General features: G+C 38.8%; 1 protein-coding gene across 1 annotated transcript in view; it reads right to left on the reverse strand.

The window, feature by feature from the left end:
- The window catches only part of ARHGAP10 (Rho GTPase activating protein 10), a 145,468-nt gene continuing 132,973 nt past the window's right edge, over positions 1-12,495 (reverse strand). The window contains exons 23-25 of the mRNA XM_005418204.3: positions 9,538-9,669; positions 8,515-8,606; positions 1-973 (exon numbers count right to left, since the gene is read on the reverse strand). Of these exons, the coding sequence (XP_005418261.2) occupies positions 885-973; positions 8,515-8,606; positions 9,538-9,669 (313 nt within the window). The 3' untranslated portion in view covers positions 1-884. The remainder of the gene's footprint in view (positions 974-8,514; positions 8,607-9,537; positions 9,670-12,495) is intronic.

The following is a 12,495-nucleotide window of genomic DNA, read 5'->3' on the forward strand; positions in this document are numbered from 1 at the left end:
TCAAATAACAAATAACATTTTATTTCATTTACAGTGATATTTTTGAGTAGCAAAGGAACCATGACATATAGGAGCCTGTAATAAAAGTTCATGTGTCTTGTCTTTATAAAATAAATGAAATCATACACGCAACATAAACGAATGTGCTCTTTGAAGACATTTGAAAAATGTCATGTCTTGATAACTATTATTTTTACTTTCTGATGTCTGTTCTGCACTGGCTATTCCACTCTGAAATATAATTTAATTGTCAGCATGATAGCTTTTTTTATCCATCAGTATTTTCCAAACCTAAAATGATCACAGAATCATAGAATGGATTGGGTAGGGAGGGACCTTAAAGATCATTTAGTTCCAATCCCCTGCCATGGGCAGGGATACCTTCCACTAGACCAGGCTGCTCAGAGCCCCATCCAACCTGTCTTTGAACACTTCCAGGGATGGGGCATCCACAGCTGCTCTGGGCAGCTTGTGCCAAGGCCTCAGCACCCTCACATTCTGTTAAAAATGGTGGCTATCAAAGCATAATCTCCAGGACACTAAGTTGAGTCACAGATCAACCAAATACTTGACTTCAAAAGCTATTTATCTTGCAAACAAACATACTACTACTGCTCTTTACAACTGAAAAAACAAGCACCCTATTAAAAAATTAACCTATCCCTCCATCCCTCTTTCTTGTCCCCTCCCCCATTCCAACCCTCAAAGAATCATTTTTTTCCTAATTCATATTTGGCAACACTTAATGTCTTTATACAGATTAAGATCTTCAATCCATAGTCCAGCTCTTCACTGATTAAAAGCAGTCACAAAAGTAGAGACAAGTGACTAGAACAAAAATCCATGGATACCATGTACACCTTCTTGGCGTTCAATGCACAAAGCTATAAAAACTGAACATAATTTTGTGGAATAAGTCCTCTCTTGCCATCTAACGTGCCTTCTAGCCATCCTGGCTCTCTGGAAAATTGCACTGCAAAAGAAAAGGAGAGAAAATTACTGCATCTTTTTATGTTTGAATTAGTACTTTTCAGCTTTAGCTCCATGACACCAGGCAAAGCATCCATAAAAACTTCCCTTCATCTGCAATCACCAGTTTAAGAATCTGGCCAGGAAAGATAAAGAGGATTATTAACTTGACTTAAATACTTTATGATATACTTCTGCAAAGCCTACATGGTGAAATAGCTTTTAGGTGCAGGAGACTTCATTAAGGAAATGGTTAATGGAGCTTAGGACAGATTTATAAAGTAGAAAAATTTGTGCCTTAGGGGAAAAGTCTGAATACATATCAAACAGTGGAAAACACTTTCAGTAGGTGGGGCAAAACAAGAGCAAAAACCTGTTTTGAGGAGAAGTGATGAATCTGGAAGCTCAGAACCACAGAAGCACAGCATAGGACCTTACTTGGCATGAAAAGTAAGCATGGAAAGGATTGTAGGAGAAATAGAAATGATCCAGATGTCACTCCAAGTACCATCTCTTCAGAATAGAGCTGCTATTAGAAGTGACCAGTGGACAAAATCTGAATCATTCTTCTGATTAAATCCTCTCTCTGAAATTCAAATACATAGTGCAATTCACAAAACACAAAGCAAAGGCTTGCAAGCTCCTTGTGCCATCCTAAGTGTTTACCACTGTGAATCCCAAAGTTCATGCAAGAGTATCCATGAATATAAAATAAGAAATATTTCACCTTGGACTCTCAATGCCCCAGAAGTTAGTCTGTGAGCAAGAGAAATAATGAAATCTGACTTCCTGGATATATATGTTGACCACATTTGACAGGAAGTTAAAAAAGAAGCATAAGCCTCCTTTCTTTGGGAAACAGCCTAAAAAGGCCTCATATTCCCCTCTGAGGTGTCTTTTAAGGATACAATACAGATACCTATTTACCTATGTAACTGCAAAATCCCACACTTTTTAGCAACCTACGGCACTGTCTCCCATCCTAATTTATCCTCACAGTGCTTCTGAGACAGACAGTATTTAGGGAAGACATCAGACAAATGCTGAAACGTGCTGCCAGCCATGTCAGTGCTTTATTTAAAACACATTAGCACATTGGGAAATGTGATATTTGTAGCCTTCTACATATCAGGGAAATAACAGTTGAGAGAGAGCAACATGTTAAGTCTCACTTCCAAAAGCATTGTAAGGCTTTTAGTTTCAGGACTTAAAATCATAATTTTCCTGGTTTTTTCCTTGTGTCCTATTATTGTTAGACAGCTGTGCTCAGAAATCACACTTTAAACAACAGCTATAACTCCAAAGAACCCAGAAAATGAAACTGCTTTCAAATGATACTGATAGTTTAGATTCAGCACGAAATGCTGGGCTTATCTCTGTAATAAATGTGTTCAGCAAAAAGATTCCAAAGGAAAAACATGCATAGACAATTACCTTTTAGGATCTGTGCTCACACAGTAACTTACATTACTATTAGTAATTAGCAGGCCCTCCTCTCCCTTTGTCCTTTCTGTTCCACAATTACAGAGTACACAGGCATTTGAAACTGCATGGCTGACACCACCACAAACCTCCCTCCAGAGAAGCTGTAATTCTGCATTTCCAGCAAATGCACCAGCAGCCAAACCCCTCCCTGAGGAATCCCATACCTACGGAGCACATCTGTATTACAAGAAACAAACTCCCCCAAAAAAAGATGGATTAGGAAGGAAAGCAACTAGAAAACCTAGAAGTAGGAAATTTCTACCTGTCCTCTGGTGCATAACCTTAATTTCCATGAGAAAGAGGGTAAATACCACTGGCATGTGAGAGTCTATAAATCCAAGGCCTGTTCAAGCTGAGAGGAGCCCTCATCTGAGGGGATCATACTGAATTAAAATTTACCTAAAATTTACACAGAGGAAGAAATGCTCTAACTATGCTGAATCACATCACCCAACACAACAGCAAACTTCCAAAGAAATATTTTCCAAGCAAGTTTGATAAGATAATGGTGAACTCTGCACACTGCAGCACCTTCATGGCCCAGCAGCTGGGTTTGAGTGGCAAACACCATTTTCATCCCAGCAGACGAGACCTAGCTGGTACAACTGTGCTCTGGGCTTGGGAAATTAAATATTGCCCATGTACATTACACAGCTCAGGGCCTCACTTGTTGGCAGACAGTTCTTTTAGACTCTAGGAAGACTGAAGAAAGAATCGCTCAATTACACCTAAGGCCACCATTTCTAGAGATCTTTGTTTTTTAAAAAAAAAGAAATTTTTTTTTAGTAATAAAAACTAATAAAAAAAAGTAACACAGCAAAAAGTAATTCTTAATGTTCAGCAGCTGTGGTGTCTGTCACAGCAGGGAAGGTTTCTCCCCCACTCCAATCACCTTGTGCCAGAAGGGGTAAGACACTTGTGTACATCACTGACTGCTTCTGTAGGCAAAAGATATTAATGAAGGTGCCATCCAAAAGTAAAGCTGCTTTAAGCCCCAGTGATCCTATTTACTTTGCTAATCCATTTCTGAAGTACAGCATACAACAGCATGCATTCCTTTAAAATCAAAACCACTTAACCACACAAACCCCATTCCTCTCTCATGCACAGCTCTTCTTAAACCCAGGACTCAGCCTATTCCTGAAAAAATACCCTGCTCAAGAGGAGACATCTGTAGTGTCCCCTTTCTGTCATTTCTTCTCAGTCAACAACAATTACAGTTCTTAGCACTTTCTCAGGCCTGCCTCATTTAAAAATACCTTGATGCAGAAACTACCCACTTGGCTTTAAAACTACAACTCATTACTAGAGCAATCATCCCACAGGACTAAGGCTCATGTTGGCACAGGACTGGAGGGGAAAACACTCATAGTATAAAAGATACAGAGAAGAGAACTAAACAATAAATATTTTCAGCAAGATGTAAGGAGTGTATAGCAAGGCTGCACAACAAGACCAAGCACAAAACCACCACTAAAAGCCCTTGCCTCTTAGGACAGTGCAAATAGCAGCCAAGTTGAGAGCTCAGAGGGGGACAGTGACCTCCTCAGTACCTGCTGCAAGGCCTTTTCAGCAGTCTCACTCGTGCAGGGAAGGAAGATGTGTGATGTACAACAGCAAGGGCTATGGAACAATCACCCCAGCTCAAATGGGCCAACAAAATCTACAGACTTGGAAGCTGCAGTGAGATTTGATTTCTTCTAATCAAGAAACCATTAGGTCAACTTGGCATTTGCAGCATTGCCTCTTACTTTTCTGTATTCTTCCAAGGAAATAGCTTTGATATTGCCAATATTATTGTTTTCTAACTGCAAATACATAAAATTCACAAGCAGCTCTTCCCAGAGACCCAATGCCATAAGCAGACTTTGCTCTGCTCTGGCAGCTCAAATGTTTCACAGGTCTCAACCACAATGAGAGCAGGACTTACTTCCTCAGCATTATTAGTTCATTGGCTGGGTGCCACTAACTTCAGCAAGACTGAATCAGACACGGATTCACGCTGATTTCCACGTCTTTGTGGAAACTGGCTGTTTTGGGAGCAAATCTAACCTGCATGGCATCTGGCAGAAGAGGGCCTCCCTTTCTCCTGGACTGTTAATCAGGGTAAAAACCTCAAAAAGCAACATAAAGGAGGATTACTGAGAGCAACAAAAATCCCACTGCTAAAATCACTACAGCACTAGAACTCACTTCCATAGAACTCAATTATGCTGGCCAATTTTTCATCAGGAAATTCAATTAAAGCAACCAAACGTGCTTGCAAGCCCTCTGTGCTTAGAAACCCCTTTGGGTTTTTGAAACAATCCCTGTGGGTTGAGTTGATCGCTGAAATGCAGAAATATTTGTCATGCTTAGGGTTAGCCTGGAATTTGAAATTTCAAAACTTGCTGTTTCCCTTAATTATGCTGTGAGAAGCAGAATTATCTTGCGGACAGCACACAGGACTAGGAGTCAGGGATCTTCTCCCCATGAATGTTTCCAAGTGCTCTGAACTACACAGATGAAAGGTGGCTCAAGAAGTAGCTCTATCTCCATTTTTACCCCAGCAAAAGAACCATTTGCACATACAGTGCAATACAGTATTTTGGGAGCAGCACTTCTCTTTGATGTAAATCCTGGATTGGTCAGGACCATGAAGACTGTCCAGAAGCCACAGCATCAATCAGAGGGCAGAGAGCGCCTTGGAGTCAAAACCAGGAACATTAACTAAGGCTGGCACTTTGTTACAGTGGGAGAGAGGGATGGGGATGACAAGGGCTGTGTCAATGTGGCTTTTTGTGTTCCTTTTATACTTGGTGGGGATGATGGGTGCCCCACTTTTCCTTAGGAACAAAACACACTCTCAGTTTTCCTCGTGTTTTCTCTCCCCTAAAATCAGATTTTAAAAATTGTAAAAAGCCTTGATAAGAGCTATCTTGACAAGTTTTCAGGAAGCCTTCCTGCTAGCAGTTCTGCCAAGGAATTTTTATTGTGTAAACACCATTTAACCTATCTGAAACACTTCTCCAGAGTGAAATTCCCATTTACTGACTTTTAAGCAGTCTCTTTCAAGAACCAGAAATTTAATAACACTTGGCTCCAAGACTGGCAAAATTCCAGTGCCAGGCAGTCTGATTATTCTTCCCCTGGTTATTGGGAATATCTGCCTCAACAACAACAGACATGCACAGCCAGCATATGTCTCTCAGTCTCAGATTCTACTCTGCTTCTTCCCTTATGTGCCCTTATCCAGCTGCAAACTCTCCAAGCTTTGCTTCCAACCACTTGAATTATATTGTTATGTGCTGTCAATAATGTAGCCTGTAACAACTGGGAAATAAAAATATAGGCACAGCCTAAGGCAAATTGAATAGAAGATTTTTTTAAAAATCTAGTGGATATTGTTCAGATTACGTTATTCATTTTCCTACACAATTCAATTAAATTGAAAACTTTGCCTTTTCTTTTTAACTTACCAGATGGTGCCTTAGCATTTATATTCTATGGCACTTTAATGGAAAGACTGTGGGATTTGGGGAAGCACAATGTACATGCAGTACTGAAAACACCTGAATGTGAAAATGCTAAGGCTCTAATACAGATTCCTATCAGGTGATGCAAAGCTTAACTTAGAATATTAGCAAATCTAACCTTGGCAGACGGAGACAGATTTTTTTGCCCCTGTTTAGAAACAGGAAATGGAGATGGGAGCAAAGGTTAAACTCACCTTCTTGCACCAATATTACATTTAGTAGCTATGACAGGTGCAAGACTGCTTCCCTAAATGCCATTATCCTGTCTGAGGCTGGAGAAGCCAGAAACATTCATCTAGAGTAATGACAGCTGAGTGAGAACTGCTGCAATCAACATCTATGGACCAAGAGAGACAAACCAAGAACGGGAAAGGAAACAGGAAAAGGGAAACAAAGCAGAAAAGAGAGGAAAGAAAAAGGAAAAAAAAAAGAGACAGGATTAGAAAGCGAGAGAGGCTGGGTGGAGAAAGGAGAGACATATAAAACCTTCACTAATGGAAGCAGCACTTTTTAGTAGACATTAATTTAACAGTTACTTTAATGGTTGATACTAGCTGTATGTCAACTTGATTGATGCGTTGTCACTTTGATAGTTAAGGTTATTGGTAGAGCTGCAGAATTGATGTATTATTACTTTAATTCTTCATTTGGGGGCTTTATTAGGGCATATGGGAATTTAAATTGAGTAACTAAAGAACCTGAATTGATTCACTGCAATCTGATTTCAGCACAGACACAGGGGTGCCTGATACAGAAAGGAAAGGCCCATGTTGAAGCATTTCAGAGGTTTCAAATGTGGAGACAGGTCTGTACTTGGCATGAAAGAGCCATCCATAACATAAACTACTGGGAAAAGTTATGAAATTACCATTACATACAGTTACTGCCTTATTACTTGCACGCTGTCCCCATTTTTTCTGCCAATCCACAGCCTACCTGAGGGTGAGAGCCCTGCAGGGCAAGGACAACACCTGTGAAATAACCAGGATACAGCAGAACAAATTGAAACTAATGTGTTTAAGGAAATGTGAGCTTTGCCATCAGAAATCTCCAACTGGGTTTTCCAAATGCAATCCATGCAACCTTTTTCCCAGGCTTTGGACCTTATTTGTCTGATGACATGGAAAAAGTTCCAGTTGAAACATTTCTCCATAGATGCCAGAGTCAAATTCCATACTTGTTTTGGGGCAATCCACCTCTCCAGTTGAAAAACTCAACCGAGGTTGCAATGCACTAAATCATGGGGCCTTTGTCACCACTTCCTGAGTTCTCATACAAGGAGAGAATCTTAACATTGCTCTCACACAAAACCATGACACACAAGGAACTACTTCTTGAAAGATTTCCTTACCCCAAGCTAACACAGCCCTTGCTGTTCTACAGCAGAAATGCCTCTCCCAGACATCAAATCTTTTCCACCATGCGCTAGATTTTCTTTCCTGTACACAGTTTGATGTCTGCTGAAGAGCCCTATCAGTCATGTTTTAAAAAACTTAAATTAAAATAAGTGCTGTTAAGGACTTTAAAAAGAGCAATCACTCAGCTAATTCATCTTTAAAAGGTTTCCCACCTAACTTGATTCAGACATGATTTGCCTGCAAGGCAGCTCTAATAGGAAACATCAAGAATGATTTTGTAAAGTGGGTGCTGGTAGGGAAGAACCTGGTGGGGACCCCAGACCACTTTATGTTGAAAAAAAACAAAGCAGAACTGAAGTCTGGACCAGGCTTGCTGTTTACCTGTTTGGGAGGAGACAGAGGACAAGAATATCCTATTATACATACCATTAAAAAAAAATTGCTGAGCTACCCATTCTGCATCTTCAGAATTTGTATCACAGTAGTCATTTGGCATAAGGTTTAAAAACTAAAATCTTTCCTATCAGTTTGAAGTCTCTGTGCATTTGCTGAAGGATATATACATGGAGGCTCACTGAGAACAGTCTTGAGCACAGGAATCACCTTCTGGATGCTCACATGTGATGCTATATTTGGATCCATAGAAATCATTAAACACAGGCCTTCATTCCACACCTCAGTGAATATTCTATTTTCTACCAGTACATGCACACACTAATGCAGACCTTGATCTAAATCAGTAAAAACACTTTTTTCCTCTGTTGTTCACCTGATTTACCTGGCACTCTGTTTGCTTCAAAATCCTGAAACAGATTTCTTTTTTCTTTAAAGGAAAACCCCTGTGTTATTTTACAACAAGAGTTCACATTTTAAAAAATTCAGTTTCACAGGCCAAGGTGTTCTCTTCTATTACTGAATAACCTTTTTTGGTACTACAACACATCTAAATGATGCTGAAAAATTATACCAGTTGGAAGAGTATTCACCCAAAAATCAAAAGCATTGCCTCACAGTGCTAAGGATATGTTAAGTAGCTTCTTCATACCAGAAAATATCTCCATCACCAACTGTGTGCCATCAGCAATGTTGGCAGAATAGCAGTCAGGCTTGTATTTTTATCCAAAGCCATTTTAGCAGTTTTGTCAATTTGTTTTTCATTGCTTTATATTTACTCAAGCAGTACTTACCATCTTCAAATATTGCTCCTATCTGAAATGACAATTCAGAGCTGTGTTCTGCTTCACATGGATAAACTGCTCTTGCTTTTCGGTGGGCAACACTGAAAAATGAAATTATGAATTATAGCAACTTTTTACTATTACGAAGACACTGTCTCAACCATTCTCTCTCCATTCACATTTGGAGATGACTAAAACTTTAAACACAATCTCACATGCATCATTACAGGGTTATAATTCATACACACAGCCAAAGCTGAAGCTTCACAGCTTACTGTTGGCATTTCTGAATATCATACTCCCAACTTTCTGCACACTATTTTTATGACAAACTCGACTTTCAACTGCAGTTAAATTTTTTTCATGTGCTAGTCAGCAATGAACTCAATAGCAGGCAAAGTATAATATACTTCAAAAATTCAACCAGTAATAAGAAATAGGATTTTTTTTATCAAGGGTTGGGAAGAATTTGTGAATATACCTACTACTTGAACTACTTAATTAGAAAGGCATATATTACTAAATTTGAAGGGAAAAGCTAAGGTGGTGAAGACCTTTAAAGAAAAAACTCAAAATAGTTCAAAACTTGGAAAACAACATGGAAGGAAGCAGAAACAGGATGGAAGGAAAGCTGGACAAAAGAGCGGAAGAAAAGAATGAAACCACAGAGAAAGGAAGAAAGTCTAGGATGAGAATGTTAAATCTGGCAAAGGTGGAAGAATCTGCATTTTAAAAGACTCTAAGAGAAACACTGCAGGAGAGAGACACTATGATTTTTCCACCCATTGTTAATACAGCTCTCCTGTATTAACCAGCAGACCACTGGCTCAGGGTTCTGTGTGCCTTCCACCAAGGAAGGTGCTCAAAGGAAAAGTAAGATGAAGTAGACAGGTATTTCATTGTGTTAAAATTGCCGCCAGGCTGCATTTCCTGGTTCGAGATAATCATTCACATGCCACGGGAGACTGTTTTTGTGAAGATACATAAAGGAGGCAAATAAAGAGCCAGCAGAAGTTGAAGTGCACACCATACCTTTCCACTGCTCTGTCAGTGCCAGTGGCAGGGCTGGGGAAGATGAAATTGGGTAGTGCAGCATCTGTGGCAACTGGGTTAGCAGATGGAATGTTCATCCACGAGACCATCGACGGGCGGCTTTGAGCAGGACTAAGGGGAAATACATTCAAGGCAGGATTAACAACATGAATAAAATTTCTTATCCTATCAAAATATTTGAACCTTTATAACTGGACAACCTGTGAGATTTTCAAATTCATACCAAATCATATTGTCAAGCTGATTTTGCAGAAACGGCCACCGTATGATTCTGCACTCCTCCTTGGAATTCTTTTTCCTACATCCTGAGCTAAGGAGAATTACCTGAGATGCATGACATAAGCAATAAAAGGGCAAAATTCCCCATTCCTTATCTAATAAAGACAGACAAAGTGAAATTGCATAGAGCAGGCTATTATTTGAGCTGCCACTCTGCCTTTACAAGTTTTGATGAATCTATTTAAAAATCTCCTCAGTACTGTACAACTGAGAAGATTTCTAAAGAGGCTGCAGCTATTCCAGCACCGGGATCACGATGCTGGCTCTGGATCGCGATCTTCATGGAGCTGTGCAAACAGTGTTTCAGTGGCTGCCCCCACCAATGTTATCAAATTAATGGCTGAACACAAAGTTGCCACAAGAGGAGAAGAAACAGGAGGCAAAATTTAAAACTTGTATTAGTGAACACAAAAAGTTGTCCCCAACATAAAGAACATTTCTAATTTTAGGCCTTAAAAGAACTGAAGCGTTCCAGCACTGGAAGGCTTTCCTTCATTGCGTGGACAAAACAACAAATAGTCCAAAAACTGGCTGTCAGCATGTGTTTGGAGCGAAGAGCTGGACTTCATCAGCTTCTACAGAAACAGAATTAAAATCATTTGCACACAGCAATCGTTCCCTCAGAAGTAGAGGGCATGCCCAATATAGCATTTATGACTTAGTCTTACTCCAAGATTAATCTCTTAGATGGCATTGATCTGAAAAGCACCACCAAAATCTAAGAACTCAGTCAAGGTTTTTGTGGGAGTCTCAGTGCACACCTAATCAAAATGGAGTGAACACAAGCAAAAAGGAATCAAGAATCAGCCCTGTGATTACTGTAGATGAATAGAAGAAAGCAGGAAATCTAACTTAGATAGGTAATTTTTATTTTATTGTACACTGGGATATTTAATTTCTAGAATAAATTATCATTATTTGTTGGTTTGCATAGCATAATTTACAATCAAATTCAACTTTTACAAACTCATATATCATAGTCACTCTAGCAGTTACATCGTTAAGCAGGCATTTATTTTGATTTTTTTTTAAATTTAGTACATTATAATATGAATTTCACATTCCTTATTACAAGACAATGGCATTTCTATCAGATGGCATTTGAATAAAAACTGGAATTCACAGTTTATAAAACAGCATTCTATAGTTAATTCCACTAGTGAAAACGAAACTTAAATGTGCTGGAATCATAACCAGAAGGGTTTATCAAAACATGCTCTGCTTTTAAAAATTATCACATTTACCAAATAAGGAAAGGAATCATATGTATTAAACTGAATTTTGAGCAGGACCATGCTGTCTAGAAACATATTTTATGCTTAACATTGGGATGAGAATATCCAGTCATCTTTTCTGCCTGGGAATCTTCCACTGCACAATTTTTTACATATTACATACATTTAGGAACAGCACCTATAGAATTTTAGGGTTTTGTTTTACTTCAACTTGTCTCCTTCCTCCCATTTTTACCTAATAATTAAAAAATTTTCCTCAAATAAAAGAAAAACCTTCAGCTAAAAGCTACTTCATTCATACAAACCAAAAAAATGAACACCAGCATTTGGATCATTTTCTCTAAATACTGAGAATAAAACAATCCTCAGTGGTACTGTAAAGTTTATAAAGTTTGCCAGAAAGTAAATAATTTCTTCATCATTCCTCACTCATAATGTCTACATGCAGAATTAATTTTAACTCATCAAGTGAACACAACAAAAATGTTTTTCAAAAGTGAATTGAAAAGAAGTATCCTACTTGCACAGACTAAACTCTTCTACTTAAAACAGTCCTGAAACTTAGAGAAAAAATATTTTCCTTGCTATTGATTAAATTCAAATCAATCTCTTGGCAGGGGGGTTGAAAGGATATGATCTTTAAGGTCCCTTCCAACCTAAGCCATTCCCTGATTCTGTGATAAGGATTGGTGTTAGGCTCATTTCTGAAACCTGTAAAACTACTGAAAACAGAAAAATAACACTAAAAGTATACTGCCAAAGGAGTATTAAAATGTCTCTAATGCAAAGTATTAATAATTCAAGAATATTCACCAAGTGGCCTTTTGTAGTGCAACCTCAGATGTGTGGTTTGATTTTCAACAAATGAATATGAAAACTTGCATTTATTAAATATTTCATTGATGGATGCATCATGTTAATCTCAGCAATTTACTCAATCAGCTCTAGAACAACACACACCACCTGCATCTCACACAGAATTAATGACTTCAAAGCAATGCTCAGAACAGAGAGAGCACAAAAGGAACCCTCTGACCCAGGGAAGCATTGGTCATTCATAAGAATACTTGGAATAAATACCAGATGGTTTCTTGCTGAGATTTGGAGAGGAAAGAAAGAGGGGGAAAAAAAAAAGAAAAAGAGGTGTGCACATAAAGGAACAGGAGATAAAATGAAATGTTCAGCTCCGTGCCATGGCATGTTAATTTCTCAAGTTACAGAGACTCAACAAGAATTGCAATCTATCACCAAGTGAGACTACACTGTCCTTTACCAGACAGGATTCTATAGACGCATGTTAAAATTGGCAGGTTTTCTACAAATTCTGAGCCACTCCAACAGTTGTAGTGGAAAAACACTCCAGAAGTACAGGTATGTGGAGTGCTGGGCTGCTCCCTCCCCCACTTTTTTGATGAATTCCCTT

The sequence above is a fragment of the Geospiza fortis genome, unplaced genomic scaffold (genome assembly GCF_000277835.1).
Source record: "Geospiza fortis unplaced genomic scaffold, GeoFor_1.0 scaffold11, whole genome shotgun sequence".
In the NCBI taxonomy this organism is placed as follows: Eukaryota; Metazoa; Chordata; class Aves; order Passeriformes; family Thraupidae; genus Geospiza; species Geospiza fortis.